The sequence below is a fragment of the Oncorhynchus mykiss genome, chromosome 12, assembly GCF_013265735.2.
Source record: "Oncorhynchus mykiss isolate Arlee chromosome 12, USDA_OmykA_1.1, whole genome shotgun sequence".
In the NCBI taxonomy this organism is placed as follows: domain Eukaryota; kingdom Metazoa; phylum Chordata; class Actinopteri; order Salmoniformes; family Salmonidae; genus Oncorhynchus; species Oncorhynchus mykiss.
The window spans coordinates 79137811-79158285 of NC_048576.1; the positions used below are offsets into that span (position 1 = coordinate 79137811).

At 42.0% G+C, this 20475-nt stretch overlaps 1 protein-coding gene across 2 annotated transcripts; it reads left to right on the plus strand.

Moving 5' to 3' along the window:
• The first annotated feature begins 23 nt into the window (after window positions 1-23).
• On the plus strand, window positions 24-20175 carry LOC110538535 (ras-related protein Rab-37). Of its 2 annotated transcripts, none has more exons than XM_021625419.2 (9): window positions 24-540; window positions 6744-6854; window positions 16300-16341; window positions 17235-17301; window positions 17396-17448; window positions 17808-17873; window positions 18381-18437; window positions 18692-18768; window positions 18966-20175. In XM_021625419.2, the coding sequence occupies exons 1-9, from the start codon at window positions 376-378 to the stop codon at window positions 19072-19074; spliced, it is 747 nt and encodes a 248-aa protein (XP_021481094.1). In that variant the 5' UTR covers window positions 24-375; the 3' UTR covers window positions 19075-20175. The 2 variants fall into 2 exon arrangements, with proteins under 2 accessions (XP_021481094.1, XP_021481095.1); XM_021625420.2 differs by lacking the exons at window positions 24-540; window positions 6744-6854 and adding exons at window positions 8080-8678; window positions 12211-12321.
• The last annotated feature ends 300 nt before the right edge of the window (window positions 20176-20475 follow it).

Genomic DNA, 20475 nt, shown 5'->3' on the forward strand with positions numbered 1-20475 from the left:
CCATGGTGCTGAACACTATGCACGTCCTCCACTTCAACGCACACAGTTGACATAGTTTCATAAATACTATAGTACACCTCCGTGTCCGCTTCCAGTAGGAGCGCTTTGCTTTAAATTTTTATTCGACTCTGCGGAAATGATCCCCCTAGGTGGCTATAGTTCTTGCCAGGAGCATCAGTATCAAACCTGCAAGTGCAAGGGATTTAGACAAGGAGGGGGCGGTGAGTGTAGAGAAGAGCGACAGCAAACGAGAGAGAGCGGGGAAGGGAGATAAAGTTATTGCGGCGACGTGTCTAAAAGCTCTGCTTATTAAAAAAAATAAAGCTTCTCAACTCGTGCCTTGACAAAAAGATTCTATAGGAACAAAAAAAGAAGATGGATATCATTATGGAGAATACCCCTGAAATGGAATGTGTTGACCAGGGCGAGGCGCTTCACTCGGACAGTGCCTATGGGTCATCTGCGGTGGACACGGATACAGAGGACTGCCTGACTCCCCTCGAGATCACTTTCCCCTATAACGAGGACCTAATGCACAAGGTGATTAGGCTACTTTTTCACAACTTAACTTAGGCTAACTTACATAAGATATGCTAAATTTGCCAATTCTACTGGGGAAGTCTATCTCTATACAGAATCTACCTTTTAAATTGTACTCTTTTATAAATAAATATTTTAATATTTAAGTGTGTAATAGTATACAAGTAAACTTTTCTGTCTGCGTGAACAATGCCTTCATTATGTGACATGGGAGGTCCTACAAGCGTCAGCATTCTACTTGAGTGGATATTTCAGTTGTATGTGTAATGTAGAGGTAATAATATCAAAGTTGGACTATGTAGGTAAGCAATTTGGAATGGTTGCGCATTGCAGGGACATCGCAGTGTGGGTTGACTGCTTGTGGAGAACCCATTCCCTTTGCCAGCTTCCATGACTTCATTCATCTCTCTCACCTGAATCAGCACCTGCCAGGTTTCAGGGGCCCTGGACAGCCAGGCTGACAGCTGTACATGTCCAATGGCAATGGGATAAAAAAAAGATAGAACTTTGTCCTCCAGGTTGCATCATGAAAATGTAACCTGACTATCACTTTCTAACGTGGAATGTATGGTTGAACTGCTCCCCCTTTGTTTTTGTGAGCCACAGCAACACGCATACACCAGCAAGTGCCTACTCATAGGATGTATACTTTGTCATTATTGGCTGCATTTTTATTTGTACTTCATGTGAGGACACTTGGAAATTAAAGGGATATGTATCATGGTTGGGGTCAATTCCATTTAAATTCCAGTCAATTCAGGAAGTACGCATAAATACAAATTCCAATTCTCTTCAATGCTTTTCAATTAGAAAAATGTGGTATTAGAATTGGAATATGGTTTACTTTCTGAATTGACTGGAATTAAAAGGAAATTGACCCCAACCCTGATATGTATGCTTCCTGTATGTTCTCTGTTGCTTCCTATGTGTAATCTCATAGCCTTGATAGAACATCTTCCTGTTAAAGACCAAGGCTGCTTTTTAGGACATTAGCACTGATGCCAACGTTAAGTTATTCTAGAGAAATTTGCATCTTTAATGACTTTTTTTTACCTCAGGAAATATGTGGGTGTGTGGTGGAAGTAGATGGGCGGAAATGTCATGAAAGAAAGATGAGACTTGGGGCATGTTATTCCTTTACAGTTGGAGACCAAATTCACTTTAATGCCACATTTTTTTCACAATACACCCACTTATACTCATCAACATTGTTGGGGTAAATTGCTTTAGTAAGCAGCATCTAATATTAACTTCATACTTTTTCATAACACTTTATTTTTAGGGCAAGTATTTAAATTAATAGAAAGTATATATTATTTATCCATAGGCATCAAGTGTTATGCTAATAATTTGATCATTCTATAACAACTCCATTCCCCAAAGCAGCTAGATAAATCCAGCCCGCACGCCAACTGACTGAGAATATTCCAGTGTAGGAACAGAAAGTGCTTATGTTGAATGTTTCCATTTACCCTCTGTGTTACTTTCACAAACAATGCAGCGTAATGACTCAGTGGGGGTATGAGGACATCCCCAGAGGTAGATTCTCATTAACTGAAGGAAAACAACAAGCTTTTGCTATATTAGAAAGAGAGAGATGTGCTGGGAGATGGGTGTTTCCTCTAGGTTGACAGAATCACATAGCCTTATAGTTTGATTTTGACTTAGTTAATTGTGAGACATCTGTGGGGGTTATTAGTCTGGGTACCAGTCTGTTTATCTATCATTCCACTCCTTGCCACTCCTGTCAGTTAAATAAAGGTTACATAAAAAATACATGTTTTGCCACAGAGACTGGCCTGTCACCAATCTCTACCTTCAATATGCAGCTGGAATTACGGCTGAGTTGCTCATTGGTTGTTGGAAGAAACGGAGTACACAGACAGGGTTAGGGGGTCATGCCTGATTAACTAAAACAACTCAGGGGGGAGTTGGTACTCTCTTACTACGAGAGCTTGTGTGTTGCTATGGTAAAAACATTGCTCCCCTGCCCCCTGTGGTATGCTACACCCCCACTTCCTCTACATTTTCCCAAACTCTCCCCACCCCCTGTTGCCCCCCCACATACAGACATTAAAGTTGGATGAGGATGACAATAAATAGTAATGTAGTTGGTTGACAGTGGCTTCTGGTTGCTCAGGCCTTCACACAGGGTACACCCACTGTGTGTGTTTGTGCTTCATGCGTCATCAGACGAAGCCGCAAGTCTGCGTCAGACTGTTGTTGGTGTTGTGACCGTGTATCCATGAATGCTATCATTTCCTAAGCATCCACCCCCACAATTAACCTTTAATAAAATATAAAACTTGAAAATACAAAGAAATGTTATGGCACGTTATTCCAAAGCTTTCTATAAGTGAATTTTAAAGTCGCTTCAAAAGGTCTATTGGATGATTTGAGATTTTAAATCGATCTGATATTTTCAATCCCAGATTTGAAAAGGTCAACACTAATGTCAGCACTTACAGTGCCTTGCGAAAGTATTCAGCCCCCTTGAACTTTGCGACCTTCTGCCACATTTCAGGCTTCAAACATAAAGATATAAAACTGTATTTTTTTGTGAAGAATCAACAACAAGTGGGACACAATCATGAAGTGGAACGACATTTATTGGATATTTCAAACTTTTTTAACAAATCAAAAAACGAAAAATTGGGTGTGCAAAATGATTCAGCCCCTTTACTTTCAGTGCAGCAAACTCTCTCCAGAAGTTCAGTGAGGATCTCTGAATGATCCAATGTTGACCTAAATGACTAATGATGATAAATACAATTCACCTGTGTGTAATCAAGTCTCCGTATAAATGCACCTGCACTGTGATAGTCTCAGAGGTCCGTTAAAAGCGCAGAGAGCATCATGAAGAACAAGAAACACACCAGGCAGGTCCGAGATACTGTTGTGAAGAAGTTTAAAGCCGGATTTGGATACAAAAAGATTTCCCAAGCTTTAAACATCCCAAGGAGCACTGTGCAAGCGATAATATTGAAATGGAAGGAGTATCAGACCACTGCAAATCTACCAAGCCCTTGCCGTCCCTCTAAACTTTCAGCTCATACAAGGAGAAGACTGATCAGAGATGCAGCCAAGAGGCCCATGATCACTCTGGATGAACTGCAGAGATCTACAGCTGAGGTGGGAGACTCTGTCCATAGGACAACAATCAGTCATATATTGCACAAATCTGGCCTTTATGGAAGAGTGGCAAGAAGAAAGCCATTTCTTAAAGATATCCATAAAAAGTGTTGTTTAAAGTTTGCCACAAGCCACCTGGGAGACACACCAAACATGTGGAAGAAGGTGCTCTGGTCAGATGAAACCAAAATGTAACTTTTTGGCAACAATGCAATGTTTGGCGTAAAAGCAACACAGCTCATCACCCTGAACACACTGTCAAACATGGTGGTGGCAGCATCATGGTTTGGGCCTGCTTTTCTTCAGCAGGGACAGGGAAGATGGTTAAAATTGATGGGAAGATGGATGGAGCCAAATACAGGACCATTCTGGAAGAATGATGGAGTCTGATGGAGTCTGCAAAAGACCTGATACTGGGACGGAGATTTGTCTTCCAACAAGACAATGATCCAAAACATAAAGCAAAATCTACAATGGAATGTTTAAAAAATAAACATATCCAGGTGTTAGAATGGCCAAGTCAAAGTCCAGACCTGAATCCAATCGAGAATCTGTGGAAAGAACTGAAAACTGCTGTTCACAAATGCTCTCCATCCAACCTCACTGAGCTCGAGCTGTTTTGCAAGGAGGAATGGGAAAAAATGTCAGTCTCTCGATGTGCCAAACTGATAGAGACATACCCCAAGCGACTTACAGCTGTAATCGCAGCAAAAGGTGGCGCTACAAAGTATTAACTTAAGGGGGCTGAATAATTTTGCACGCCCAATTTTTCAGTTTTTGATTTGTTAAAAAAGTTTGAAATATCCAATAAATCTCGTTCCACTTCATGATTGTGTCCCACTTGTTGTTGATTCTTCACAAAAAAATACAGTTTTATATCTTTATGTTTGAAGCCTGAAATGTGGCAAAAGGTCGCAAAGTTCAAGGGGGCCAAATACTTTCGCAAGGCACTGTATATCTAGTCCAGTCTCCAGACAGTATTCTGTAGGAAGAGAAAGAGTTAATCTGGGTGAAGAATAGAAATAATGTATTTTAGCTAAATCTACCATATCTGGTGAGACAGTAATGAAGAAATTAACATTTTCTTTCTGAGGCCTAAAAAATGAGAAAGTTGAGAAAGGGATGTGAGTGATTAGTGTTGGAGAGCTGAGTGGGCTGTGAGGCTCTATGAGCCAGCAGATAAGAGGCAGTGGGGCCGCCTGCTGGGAGGTGATAAATGTCAACAAAAGAGGCGAAGAGCGTCTGCTGACTGCTGCCACGGAGCCCCAGGCTAGCCACACAACGCCAGCCACCAACCTGATAACCATAGCAACAGGGCCTTATTGATGCCCACGTGCAATGCTCCCCTCTCAAATCAACAGCAGATCCCCGTTGGGATGAAGCATGACCCACAGCAATGGGAAATCATTCCTATCGTATAAGAGGACTCTCTCTCTCTCTCTCTCTCTCTCTCTCGCTCCATGTGTGTGTGTGCAGAGGTGCCTGGAGAAGTGGGTATACTCTAATTTTGCCAAACTTTTCCCAAACGTCCTGGCCAGTGAAGGAAAGGCACCCTGTGTGAAAAATTATATGAGAAACAGTGACATACACTCTGACTGACCTAAAATTATCAATCCCATATTGGTCTTTCACAGTCAGGTACCCAATCTGTACTGTGCAAGTAGGCTAATAGTAGGCCTACTATTGAAAGATAAATGAGGATGTCAACCGAGTAAGACATTTAGATTTGTTTGTGTAGATACCCTTTAATTCAAGTGTGCAGGCACCTAGCACTGTTGTTTGGTTAGTGGTGTTTCTGTAGCACATATAGCACAAGATGGAGATCGCAAAACAAATGGCAATAATTTATGTAAATAAATCATGATATCATTCTGATATCACTTTATATTACGAGGCACGTCTTACTTTCTTCAAAGTAGCCTATATAGCCAAAATCCCACCATAGAAACCTAGAGGTAATTATTTTCTAAAGACTTCCTCTTATGCGTACTCCTGTTCTATTGGTTTTCTTTAAGCTTTCTTTCATTGTCTAGCAGCCAAAGGTATTATCCTAGTCATATTAGCAACCCATGATAGTTGTTACATCTTTAGATCTCCCCTCTTTCTAAATATAGGCCTACCGCCGTGTGCACATTGCTGTGCCTAAAATGTAAAGAAATAATAGTTTATCAACATTTTAAGCAAAACATTCAGATCTGTTGAATCAGACTTATTTATTGATACAGCATATACCTCCACTACACTACTTTGATATGCATCGTGGGGATTAAGAAGGGAGTATACACAAGGCACACTAAAAAATAAGTGGGTATACACCGTATACCTGCGTATACTCTCTACTACACCACTGTGTGTGTGTGTGTGTGTGTAGCCTGCTGATGCGTGTTTGTCTGTGCTGTGTGTCATTGTGCAAGAGGTTTTTCAGTTGAGTGGGCAAGGAGAGATCTCTTAATGCTCCCTTTGGGGCACAGAGAGCATCGTCTTGAATCCAAGTAGCCATGGCTGACATGATGCTCAGGCTGCAGCTGCCTTATATCCCTGGTACATTCAGACTCATCCACTGCCATTTCCCTCCTCCCGCCGGGTATTTACCCAACTGACCTTCATAGCATCACATTATATTACACACATTATATGGCATCAGGCAAGGGCATGTTCCGCACTTTAAGCAACAGATGCACATATACAGTAGGGTACGCTACACCCACTCATTGTACAGGCCTATAGATGAGCAGTGTGCTGTGCTGTTCTGTACTGTGCTAAAAAAAGTTGCTATCTAGAAAGTAAAATGATTTTTCGGCTGTCCCCATAGGAGAACCATTTGAAGAACCCTTTTTGGTTCCAGGTAGAACCCTTTTGGGTTCCACGTAGGACCCTTTCCACGGAGTGTTCTACAAAAAATGGTTCCAAAATGGTTCTTCGTGGAACCAAAAAGGGTTATGCTATGGGGGCAGCCTGAGAACCCTTTTTATAAGAGTGCACTATGCTGTTCTGTGTAGTGCTGTGCTGTGTAGTGCTGTGTAGTGGTGTGATGTGGCTAACCTGCTCTCTGTTCTTCTTGCTATCCACAGACCATCATGGTGGGAGACAGCGGCGTGGGGAAGACCTCTCTGCTGGTCCAGTATGACCAAGGCAAGTTCATACCCGGCTCCTTCTCTGCCACTGTGGGCATCGGCTTCACGGTGAGTCTCTGCGTTATTGTCTGCCATGAGACATAGGGGACAAGTGACCATGAAGGACCAGATCACTTTGTTACTGGGATTGATGGGACAACAAGTGTCTTCCCTTCCAGGGTCCCTGAATGCTGTTGTCTGAGGTGCCAATCATAATGATCTTTAGCACACAGTTGGGTGTTGCTAGATAGCGGCTGTATGATTACAGTTAATGTTGCACCAGTTGGTCTGTTCCCTGATGGATAGCTGTGTTTCACAGATGTATCACTCACTGTTGTGAATGTGAACTGGAGTGATTGATTGTCTGCATATACAGTCTACATTATCACTGTGGTGATGTATGGTGGGCTTCCATTCGCAGAGAAAATGAAAGAAAGAAAGAAAGAAAGAAAGAAAGAAAGAAAGAAAGAAAGAAAGAAAGAAAGAAAGAAAGAAAGAAAGAAAGAAAGAAAGAAAGAAAGAAAGAACGGGACTGTAAAAGATATAAAGCTCAGGGTGATGCTATTTTCAGAAATAGACCTGACTGTTTCGTGATGTGACAGACAGTGATGACGAAGGCTTTGTTTGTCTGAAGGCATATAAGCCACACAAAAGCAATGCAGAAAACGGACACACAAAGCTGCTTACCTTGGAGATACGAAAAATGATTTGTCATACAGTAAGAGGTTGTGACGAAAATGCTGTGGGAATAAAAAGGTTTGGTGGCACTTGCAGAAACCTTTGGATAGAAGATTAAGCAAGGTTCTCCAGTCTTTCGGTCTGCCTGTTTGTCTGTCTGTCTGAGCCCACAACTGTCTGTAATGTGAAGTGATGGAGCTAGAGAGAGATACACCCACAAACATCTCTTTTGCTCGTCTCTCTCTTTTGAACACTGGGGGGAGACAAACTCTTAGTCAAAGATTCAGCTGGTATCCATCCACATGATCATACATGGCTTGGCAATTAGGAGAACATTTTTGACATTATGTCATGTCAATTAAGTGAAAGAAAATGAGATTCTCATATGAACACTGTCTGTTTATAGTGTATTTTCTCAAGGCTACAAACATCCTTTGAAAAGTAGACATTGGTGAGGAAAGCCCACCTACCTGACATGTTGTGGATTCAATTGTAGGAATTTTTCAGAATTCTGAAATCACTGGAATATCATTAGGATTGAAACCGAAAAGTGTATTTTTCAGTAGCAACATGTTGACAGACGTTTTTTTTTCGTTCGCTGAACTCCTCCTCTTTCATGATCAACGAGTTCAGTACCACCTGTGACTAATAACTCGTGCCATCACTGCCTGTTGCGTCCGTGGCTCGTTTGAAGACCTAGTTGTTTTCATTTATGAAAATGACAAAAAACGGCCTCATTTCATAGGCCTAAATAACATTATCTTCATTGGACAAATGACAATAGCAACGTCGTTTCATCTGCCAACGCGTAAAGAATGATGCGGATCCGTTCCAACGTTCTGCATAAATGAGAAATGTTTCCGCATATCGATCATATTTTCTCCACGAATGTAGCCGCGTCCTCAAGAGAATCCCCCTTTAAGTTTTAACCACGACTCAGCGTCAATAAATTGTTCTCAGAAAGCGCTGGGTGGTTTTGGACATCGCTAAATGACTGCCGATGGACTCATTGCTCGTCTTAACTGGTTTTGAGTAACTGGCATCTCGGGAGGAACATCGCGCGGCGCGCTGACAGATTTCGGTGATACTGTGATAGTCATTGCGATGTCCACAAAGAAGGCATCCTTGAAGGATAAAGAGACTAAAAATGGAACATCAAAATATGTGTTGGAGAGATGCGCCTCGGTTTGCGAGTATTTTGATATTGCCTTCAAGGTCTGTATTAGGCTATTCTTATTATTGGGATATATATTATTAGGCTATGTTTATTATGTCCTTAACAGTATTATGCTTATGATCATGTTATGGCGCTGCCTGCTGGTATTAATATTGACTGTAGCCTAATTGAGACGCTTCACTGGTGGTACAGGTGTCCATCTCTCAAACAAATTAAGGAAAATCTATTAAAATACAGTAGCCTGTCTACTCTGCACACCAGTACACTCTTATAAATAAAAAAAAGTCTGTCCTCATAGAAGAACCCCTTTTTTGTTCCAGGTGATACCCTATTTTGTTCCATGTAGAACCCTCTGTGGAAAAGGTTCTAAACTCAGCAAAAAAAATAAACGTCCTCACTGTCAACTGTGTTTATTTTCAGCAAACTTAACATGTGTAAATATTTGTTTGAATATAAGAATCAACAACTGAGACATAAACTGAACAAGTTCCACTGACCTGTGACTAACAGAAATGGAATTGTGTCCCTGAACAAAGTGGGGGTCAAAATCAAAAGTAACAGTCAGTATCTGGTGTGGCCACCAGCTGCATTAAGTACCGCAGTGCATCTCCTCCTCATGGACTGCACCAGATTTGCCAGTTCTTGAGATGTTACCCCACTCTTCCACCAAGGCACCTGGAAGTTCCCGGACATTTCTGGGGGGAATGGCCCTAGCCCTCACCCTCCGATCCAACAGGTTCCAGACGTGCTCAATGGGATTGAGATCCGGGCTCTCCGCTGGCCATAGTAGAACACTGACATTCCTATCTTGCAGGAAATTACGCACAGAACAAGCAGTATGGCTGGTGGCATTGTCATGCTGGAGGGTTATGTCAGGATGAGCCTGCAGGAATGGTACCACATGAGGGAGGAGGATGTCTTCCCTGTAACGCACAGCGTTGAGATTGCCTGCAATGACAACAAGCTCAGTCCGATGATGCTGTGACACACCGCCCCAGACCATGACGGACCCTCCACCTCCAAATCGATCCCACTCCAGAGTACAGGCCTCGGTGTAATGCTCATTCCTTTGACGATAAACGTGAATCCGACCATCACCCCTGGTGAGACAAAACCACAACTCGTCAGTGAAGAGCACTTTTTGCCAGTTCTGTCTGGTCCAACGACGGTGGATTTGTGCCCAAGGAGACTTTGTTTCCAGTAATGTCTGGTGAGGACCTGCCTTACAACAGGCCTACAAGCCCTCAGTCCAGCCTCTCTAAGCCTATTGGGGACAGTCTGTGCACTGATGGAGGGATTGTGCGTTCCTGGTGTAACTCGGGCAGTTGTTGTTGCCATCCTTTACCTGTCCCGCAGGTGTGATGTTCGGATGTACCGATCCTGTGCAGGTGTTGTTACACGTGGTCTGCCACTGCGAGGACAATCAGCTGTCCACCCTGTCTCCCTGTAGCGCTGTCTTAGGCGTCTCACAGTACGGACATTGCAATTTATTGCCCTGGCCACATCTGCAGTCCTCATGCCTCCTTGCAGCATGCCTAAGACACGTTCACGCAGATGAGCAGGGACCCTGAGCATCTTTCTTTTGGTGTTTTTCAGAGTCAGTATGAAGGCCTCTTTAGTGTCCTAAGTTTTTATAACTGTGACCTTAATTGCTCGCCGTCTGTAAGCTGTTAGTGTCTTAACGACCGTTCCACAGGTGCATGGTCATTAATTGTTTATGGTTAATTGAACAAGTATGGGAAACAGTGTTTAAACCCTTTACAATGAAGATCTGCAAAGTTATTTGCATTTTTACTAATTATTTTTGAAAGACAGGGTCCTGAAAAAGGGACATTTTCATTTTTTGCTGAGTTTACATGGAACCCAAAACGGGTCTACCTGGAACCAACAAGGTTTCTTCATAGGATTCTCCAATCGGGACAGCCAAAGAACCCTTTTAGGTTCTAGATAGCCCCTTTTTTTAAGAGGGTAGCCCTTGCTTTTGTGAAGTTTCCCCTTAATGCAGCACAATATACCACATGGAATAAGAACAGCTGTTATCATTGTGGCAAGCTTCTATTCTGTTTACATTGCTCTTAATTACCACACCAGTATCAATTATGTGCCTTGCCACACAAGTGCACACCAATTTCACCCCTCCCTTATGGATAATATCAGTGGTGGAAAAAGTACTCAACAGTCATACTTGAGTAAAAGTAAAGATACCTTAATAGAAAATGACTCAAGTAAAAGTGAAATTCACTCAGTAAAATACATCTGAAGTAAAAGTCTAAAAGTATTTGGTTTTAAATATACTTAAGTACATTTGAGCAATTCCATTTACTTTTGATTCTTAAGTATCAAAAGTAAAAGTATAAACCAGAGGGAGGACACAATTAAATGTTTTTATTTTTTATTGACGGATAGCCAGGGGCGCACTCCAACACTCAGATATAATTTACAAATTAAGCATTTGTGTTTAGTGAGTCCTACAGATCAGAGGCAGTTTGGATGACCGGTGATATTCTCTTGATAAGTGTGTGAATTGGACCATTTACCTATCAAAATGTATCGGAAAATGTATGGAGTAAAAAGTACATTATTTTCTTTAGGAATGTAGTGAAGTAAAAATTGGCAAAAATATAAATAGTAAAGTAAAGTACAGATGCCCCCAAAAACTACTTAAGTAGTACTTTACACAACTGGATAATGTATCCAATGTGACACAGGTTAATTTGATATGAATCACTCTATTCAGTCCTCCCATTCTTAGTGATATCTAAATATTGGCTCAAGGAAGAATATAGCACTTGGTAATACAGGTTAACTGCATACCACGTAATAGTACATTTCTCTGAAAATCTTAGGGGGAAAAGTCCATGTTATTGTATTTAAAATGTAATTACAGTAAAGGTGCATATTGTTACATTGTACTTTTAATCATGAGCGTTTGGGGATTGATCAGAATCAGGAGTGGTTAATGGACTAGACCAAGCAGAAGTACAACAGGTCATTCACATAGTCAAGTAGTTTCACATCAGTCCCATGATGGTTTGTGCAAATATGATCTCTCATACATATCCACTCAGCTGTTTTACTGCAGAACACTACTCATGTTGAAATTAATAAGGGTAAGTCCCACACATCAACCACATCATTTAGTCTACAACCTTATAAAGATGAAATCAACGGATGGATAAAATATCCAAACTAAACCAGGCGCCCAATAAATAACCAGGAAGTTCAGATGAGGCTAAAACAACAAGAACATTTTGCAGTAGGATCATGAGTCAGTGCTTTGACACTTAACAACACTAGTCATCATGATGTCGTGAAATTCTAGTTTTATAATTTTCACTTCTCATGAATGCACAGCATCATGAAATAATCAACAGATGACTTTCAGAAAGTCATTTGCATATAAACCAGTTGAACTCTACGATTCATCTCTTAAGACCAAACATTGTTCAGTGAAAGCTTGTTTGGAGTTATTACCATTCTTCTGGTCATGTGAGGGTTGATGTCAGTGTGTTGGGCCCAGGTATGACCCCTAATCCTTCTCTCTGACCTCTGGCTGTGATGCCTCTCTAGGTCATGCTGCTGGGAGACTCTGCGGTGGGGAAGACGTGTGTGCTGGTGCGCTTTAAAGACGGGGCCTTTTTGGGAGGCAACTTCATAGCCACCGTGGGAATAGACTTTAGGGTGAGAGAGATGTCAGTAGACTCAGTGGGGTTAACTCAGGGTTGGAAGGTTCTTTGTGTCTATACATTCATAATGTATACATTATGTCTGCTGTTTCTATCTGTTCTTTCTCATTTCTAAATTGTCTATTTACAAGATAAACGCTAGAATGTTGAAGAATCCATACATAAAATATTTTCCCATCCTATTTCAGTTAAATCTGTAAATCCAATAACCACTTTAAAGTGTTTTCATGCAGTGATGGCTCAAAATGTACAAACCCTTTCACAAATCAGTCAAGTCCATAGAGCACTTCTGCTACTGTACCACATATGGCTCCAGAATCATTGTTTTCAGCCTGGAGGAGCTGTACTTTGTTACCCCCACAAACGATGCTCTGTCACAAGCAGCTCTCATGTGGAGGACAGATTTCCATAGCTACCAACCAGCTGCTGGAGAGACAGAGAGAAAAAGATAGAGAAAATGAGTGAGAGATGGAAAAAGAGAGAGAATATGGACAAAAAGAGAGAGAATATGGACAGAAAGAAAGACTCTTGCACCAGTGGATTTGGTCCCGCTCCCCCTCCAAAGAAAACACTCTATCTAATGGCTGGTAAAAAGGCGGTTGTGGAGGAAATGATGTTGCATTAAGGCAGAGTACTGTATTACCACTCACTCTGTGTTGATGGTGTAGACATTAGGACTGCCTGGGATGGGAGTACAACATGGATAGGGATGTGTGGAGCGTTTATGTAGACAAATGGAGATTATTTTCTCCATGCTTGTGCAACAGGTAATAACTATTCATGAGATTCATAAATAAGTGCATTATAACAATGAGTTGTGTGCAGTGACCACCACGGCTACTTGCATTGCATCTGTATGGAACAGAAGATTATAAGGTGAGATGATTTTGAGACTGATACAGGATCAGTCAATATGTTCCTTGCTGAGCCTCCAGCTATACCAGTCAATACCCTGTGTGGATGGGAAGACTGCTGTGACTAGCTCTAACGTGGCAGGGCTATTTTGGCCCTGCTTCCTTGTAGCAGTTACTCAGCATGCGGGCTTGTCAATCTGCGTAATAATTAGAGGGAAAAATGGAAACCCATGGCAACTAATGCAGGGGTTGGACCATGTCCGTTCGGCCAAGGTGGACGTCTCAATGGGTGGTGACTCCCATTGAGAGGGCCCATTTTAGAAGATTGGACTCACTTCAGAGAGAGTGTGTGTCTGTCACAGTGTGCTCACAGGAAAGGCAGGGGCTTGACAGTACCCGGGTACTGATAGTGGAGTAATGAGGTTAGCTTAGAGGAAGTGATTTGTAGCGTTCACTTCCTTCATTTCAACATTGTTGCTTGTGTCATGTTTTCACTTAGTGACTTTCCTCCTGTTTTCCCCTGAAATACAAACAGGAAGTTTAAAAGGCCAGGTTGAGGTTAACTGGTTCAGTTACCTGCATAATAATGACACCTACACAGCCGACTGACCTTACAACAAGCTGTTATTGGTTGACCTTTAGAATGTGTATCATTGGGTTTGTTCGTGAGTGTATGTGTGGGTGGGTGGGTGTATGTACATATTTGGGACTTAGTTTAGAAGGGACACATCATTTCACATCACTTAGGCATCTTATTCCTTCTCAATCTTCCATATTCTTTCTATACTCCCTCAAAGAGCATTTTTCACAATATATGTTTTTCACTTGGAAGCATCTTATTCCTCCTCAATCTTCCATATTCCTTCTATATTGTCTTGAAGAGCACCTTTCACAAGATATGTTTTTCACTAATCCATATCTGTAGCTAATATTCTTTTTTTCACTCATGACTATTTTAGAATCCTGCCTATACAGGAAATCACATGGTGTCCCTGACAGCCACAGGAAATTAGCGGGGGAGTGGGTTGTTATTTTGCCAGTCTTCTTTCTCACTATTGTGCAATTAAGTCTAATTCCAGGACCTCTGTGGGGTGGGTGTAGCAATTGGCTTTCTTTGCTGGCCTCTGAAGCTCCTCTTAGTTTTCATGTTGTCTGTATGAGTCTATATAGCAGTGGCGATTTTAGCATGTAAATCTTGGTACCCCCCCCCCCCCCCCCCCCAAAAAAAAAAAAGTGGGATGCATGCCATCAAAGCCATAACACAACACTAAACACTACATGAATTGCACTATAACGGTGACAAACGGTGCCCACAAACTGTTAGGGCCTACATAAAGCTGTCCCAACAGCGGAGTCCCAACACCTTACCACTGTTACACCTGGCTTTCAGCGGAGAGCCTTGTCTGGCAGCAAAACACTTCATTCAGCCTCATTTACTGCCTTTAAAAAAGACATGGCTGTCTTGCTTAAACAAATGTGGTTTCTACTGACAAATGAGATGTACAAACTATGGCATAAGGGGCAATCCGTAATTCCGATTAAGATGTTTATGAGCAAGCGACGACAGACGTAGTCAATATAACTATTTGTTCAGTTCTTTTGAAATGTACAGCGACAGAATTCAGAACATGGGCCATTCTTACAGTGTACTCCCTGTACACCAAGTCAGAACCGTAGGATTTAAAAAAGGGGACATATAAACAGACAATGAAAGCTTTTACAACATTCAATGATTACAGTTCTCCAAAACAGGTTATAGGCTATATGTGCACCACCAAGTTTGAACAGTAGGCGAAATTAAGAGGTGAAAGTAGACCAAATTATTAGGGTGAGGCACATTGAATGCCGTTTGGGTGAAAGCTGTACAAAACAATAGCTAAACAAGCACACACCGGGCCACGAATGATGTGTTTACAATACCGCGTTGGTGAAAATACAGCAAATTATTATGGTGAAGCACATGGGTTACTAACAGGTTACTACACATTAAACACTTAGTATTACTTTCTTAGCTACAGTATACATGTTTCCCTTGCATATTACATAATTTATGCGGCAGCATAGAATACATTTTTGGACTCACCTTGTGAAGGTGGCGCAAATGTTGTCATCAAACTTTGTCATTCTCTGGATTTATGGTGGGAACTGGGGGGGGAGGGTACTGCCACTCCATTGAATAGCAGGCTAACGTTAGTGGTTTCTTTGCAACGCTTGCAGTCAGCCACTGATTCCTTCCAAACGACTCCTTGTTGAATTTGCGATTTCCAACTTGTTGTGTAATCTTTACGTCCAATGGCCGATGAGCACCGATACGTTTTATCTATAATTTCTCTTAATTATTTCTCTTCATATGACAAGGATTAAAAAGGATTTGCCAGTAGATTGTCGACTTGATGACAACTGATGATGACTGCTAGCTAAGACTTTGAAAGTAAGATGTTGACATGATCAGTCCGATCAAAGCTACTGTAGATATAACATTATTTGACGTCATTTTATCTGTGGCCAATGACCTTGAGCCTTCTTGGAAGGGCACTTCTAGTCTAAGTCTATGGCAGAACCCAAAGGGCTCACATTCTTGATGTCTGTTCTTACTAAAGGTGGGTGACAGTGTGTCCCTATGAGTGACAGAACACTGAGCCAATCACAGTGCAATGCTCCTATTTTCTGCTGGCCTGCCCCACCACCACATAAAGCACTGAGCTAGGCTGAAACACCTGCATTTTAGAGCTGCCTGTTTATATGCAGCTTTATTAACTCCATGAGATATATATTATTATTTTATTTTTTTACACTGTTTGCAAACTGTTATGTGACACATTAATGCCAAAATAACATGCAAAACAGGCAAGCCCCCCCAAAAAACAGAATATACATATATATTTATTTATTTATGTTTTGCAAAAAAGGTGGGGCTCACAGGCCCACCTGCACTGAATGACGGGTCGCCACTGCTATACAGCATGCTGTGCCATTTCCGGTCTGTTTGTTCTTTAGAATATTCTTGCTTTCTGAAGCTTCTTAATATTTAAATACCTGTGATTGTTTTGTATGAGTGTCTCTATTATGCAAAAAGACCCCCATAGACAGTCCTGTGGTTAACTGTTTCCTCTCCTCAGAATAAAGTTGTGACGGTGGACAACGCGAAGGTCAAACTCCAGGTGAGAGAGCAGGGACCTCTACACCCAACATTGATGCCACTATTCCTGTGATCCTATCCCTACCAGTCTAATTCATTAAACCACAGTCAGTATCATAATATTACACAGTGGGCAGTGGTGTATGTGGTCAACACGCAAGTGTCCCTATGTAGCTTATCTATTGCAAATACGTTGTTATCATATCCTGTTTTATTGACAATGCTGGCTTAGAGGTGCCAAACATTTAAATGCCTTCGGTGGGTTTTGTCTGAGCAGCACACCACCCTGCATCCCAATGCTGGCTTGCCTCTGAAGCTAAGCAGGGTTGGTCCTGGTTGGACCATGGATGGGAGACCAGATGCTGCTGGAAGTGGTGTTGGAGGGCCAGTAGGAGGCACTCTTTCCTCTGGTCTAAAACAAAAAGATTCCAGGGCAGTGATTGGGGACGTTGCCCTGTGTAGGGTGCCGTCTTTTGGATGGGATGTTAAACGGGTGTCTTCTGACTCTCTGTGGTCACTAAAGATCACATGCCACTTATCGTAAGATTAGGGGTATTAACCTCAGTGTCCTGGCTAAATTCCCAATCTGGTCGTCATACCATCATGGCTACCTAATCATCCCCATCTTCCAATTGGCCCATTCATCCCCCTCCTCTTCCATGTAACTATTCCCCAGGTCAGTTCTGTAAATGAGAATATGTTCTCAATCAACTTACCTGGTAAAATAAATAAGCCACTTGACTATTCTAATGTATTAATAAATATATATAAATCAAAAAATATATATTGATAATTAATTTCACGTATTTACCATTATGACTTGCATGCTCATTGGTTGCTGCTGGTTGGGATATTGTCCCCTTTTCCAGGTTTATTACATTGTTATAATTAATTTGTTTCACCTCTTTCTCCCAGATCTGGGATACTGCAGGACAGGAGAGATTCCGCAGTGTCACGCACGCCTACTACAGAGACGCACAGGGTAATCTCTGCTCTATTAAAACACTTCCTGGTTGTGTGTGTTGTAGAATGCTAAGAACACGTGGCTGTGTGAGACTCTGCCTTTCTCTCCTCAGCCCTCCTCCTGCTCTATGACATCACCAGCAAGTCATCCTTTGACAACATCAGGGTGAGAAACCTGTCATGTCACTCTTCCTTCTTATCTCCTCATGTCTTCTCATAAGCCCCCTTTTAGAGGAAGAACCCAGAATTAATTTGACATGCCAAGTAATATATGGCCTCCACATTACATTACTGAAGTGAACTCCACAATGACATTTCATGACATTTCCAAGAAGCCATTTTTTAAGTTTTCGAAGGTTAGGGGATAAGAGGAAGTGCAGCTCAGAATGGCAGAATGGAGAATTGTTACCAAAGCAGCAGAGCAGAGAAATGTATTACGTTTTTGTAGAGGGGATCTCCTTTAGCACTGACATTTTTACTGACTAATCTCCGTTTTAAATCTCTCTCTCCCCCCCTCCCATATAGGCCTGGCTGACTGAAATTCATGAGTATGCTCAGAAGGATGTGGTCATCATGTTGCTCGGCAACAAGGTGTGAGCTATACATCCTTTTGGTTTTGTAGAGTGTTCCAAGAGAAGTCATCATACCAAAAGTAACAATAAGAACACAACACACACAGAAACATATTTGTCTCTGCTATTGACTTTGTAGCCTAATTACACATGCACGCACACAGTGTCTCAGCCTCTGAGTTTATATTGAAGCTGAATTAGAACGTTACATGTGTTGTGATGATTTCAAATAGAACTGGTGGCATCTCCAGTTCAACAGCACCCATAGATCATGTGCCCCCTCTGGTGGTGCTACTACAGAGACACTGGGTCATTGCTGTCACGTTCCCCCAGACATAATTTATTCCCAGAGCTGGGGAGAGCAACATTGCTCTCTCTGAGCAATGTTTGTCCTGTGGTCAGAGACTCAGGCAGCCTGGAGACTGCCCTGGGAACTGCTGTGGCTTGTGTGGGCTGATGTAGTGGTGCCTCTCTGGATCTAATGGACTAGTTGTGTCCATGACTCTCCTCTGCTCTGCCCAAACAGACGGACATGGCCGGAGAGAGGGTCATCAAGCGTGAGGAGGGAGAGAAGCTGGCCAAGGTAAGAGACAAGGCACACTTAAGGGTTTGCTCCACTCTCCTACCACAAAACACAAAGTAGCCTCTTCAAAAGCAACTGTACAGCACTGTGAAATGAAAACAAGCTTGAAATGTTGATTTATATACTGTACTTGTGAACTGATGTTCCCTCAAGTGATGGAGAGATGTATCACTGAGTGTTTGGTAGTGAGTTCATTCATACGATGAATGTGGTGTACTTGAGTAGTGCCATTAAAAGCCCTGGATACTTTTCAGGAATATGGAGTCCCTTTCATGGAGACCAGTGCCAAGACTGGAGTCAACGTAGAACTGGCCTTCCTGGCTGTAGCAAAGTAAGTCACGACTCATGTTATTTCTAAATGAAAGTTGCACTGTATGTGAAAGGGCAAAGACATATTGCCCAATTATGTTCCTCATCTCTCCTTCTCTTTCCCTTATGTTTTCAATTTCTCTGCTCTGCACTGCTCCATCCCACACTCTCGCTCTCTCTCGCTCTCTTGCTCTCTCTCGCTCTCGCTCGCTCTGCCAGGGAGTTGAAGCACAGAGCTGCCCAGCAGCCCAACGAGCCCAAGTTCCAGATCCACGACTACATTGCGTCTGAGAAGCAGAAGTCTGGCTGCTGTGGTGGCTACATGTAGCTGAACCTCTCACCAACTGTTACACCACACCAGGCCACAGTGAGAGAGGAGCGAGAGAGATACAAACATCTACGGAGGGAAATAAAGAGAAAGAGACATAGAGCAGTAGAGAGACAGTCCCCCTAAAATAGCATCATCCGATAGCGAGTAGTCAAAAAGAGCAGAGCAACCACATCGTGAAAAAGAGAGCACCTGGTCTGCTCACCACCTACTTGGAAAGCCTATGGCAACTAGACAACCCTCATTCTACCCCGATCAGGAGAAAAACCATGTCAGTGTTTTCAGTTGGATAGAAATCCTTTACCAGTGTATTTAAAATGTGAAATTATATTTGAAACATGCTCAGATCATTTAGTTCATGTGTATCACATGCTGCAGCCTGTCAGCCTGTCAGCCTGTCAGCCTGTCGGCCGTACTCATTATTGCCATAAGGAAGGATTGGAAATCGAAATGGAATTTCTTGCCCCAATATTGCCATATTTACAAAGAAATGAAGAAATGATCTGATCACTTTAAGTAAAGATGTTAGCTGGAATAAAATACAGATTTTTTGGGGCTCACGGCTTCATATGTTTCACCACATTCTATTCAGGACTAAATGCCATTATACATGTTGTATGAGGAGTACCCTCTACTACTGTGGTGTCATACACAGCCTGTCCCAGATGCGGCCTCTACCGGCTAAAAATATGTCTAATGACAGTCATTTTGTAATTATACTCAAAATTAAAATTATTTTCTGAAATGTTGTGGTCAAATGTTAATTGAGGTGGTGGTCAGTTCCAGCATGAGTTTTGATTTGCTTTTAAACGTGCCATCCACCAATGAGAGAGCTCCCTCAGACACTGTTGTTGTGGAGCCTCTATCAGTCATCATTAATGGACATTGTTGTTGTTGTGTCTCTACTGTACATGGGTTGTTCATGGGTTGCATTGTGTAAAATGTTCCTTTGTATTTGGTTCATTATGAATGTTTGCTTATTGAATTTGCTTGATGTCACAATTATTGTCACTCTCTGTGGAGGTGTCACATTGATCACAAAGTGCCATGGAAAAGTGCTTTGTTATCGTACAGTATATAAAAACTATTTTTTGTAATGAAGATGGTGGTGTTTTATTGCAGTGTGTGTTTGTATATCTGTTCTTTGAGTCTCTGGGGAGGGGGAAATAGGTCAGGGTTTCCCCACTGGTGGTTTTATTTGACCCCCCCCCCCCCAAGTTTTCAGAGCAAAATAATATATATACAGTGCCTTGCGAAAGTATTCGGCCCCCTTGAACTTTGCAACCTTTTGCCACATTTCAGGCTTCAAACATAAAGATATAAAACTGTATTTTTTTGTGAAGAATCAACAACAAGTGGGACACAATCATGAAGTGGAACGACATTTATTGGATATTTAAA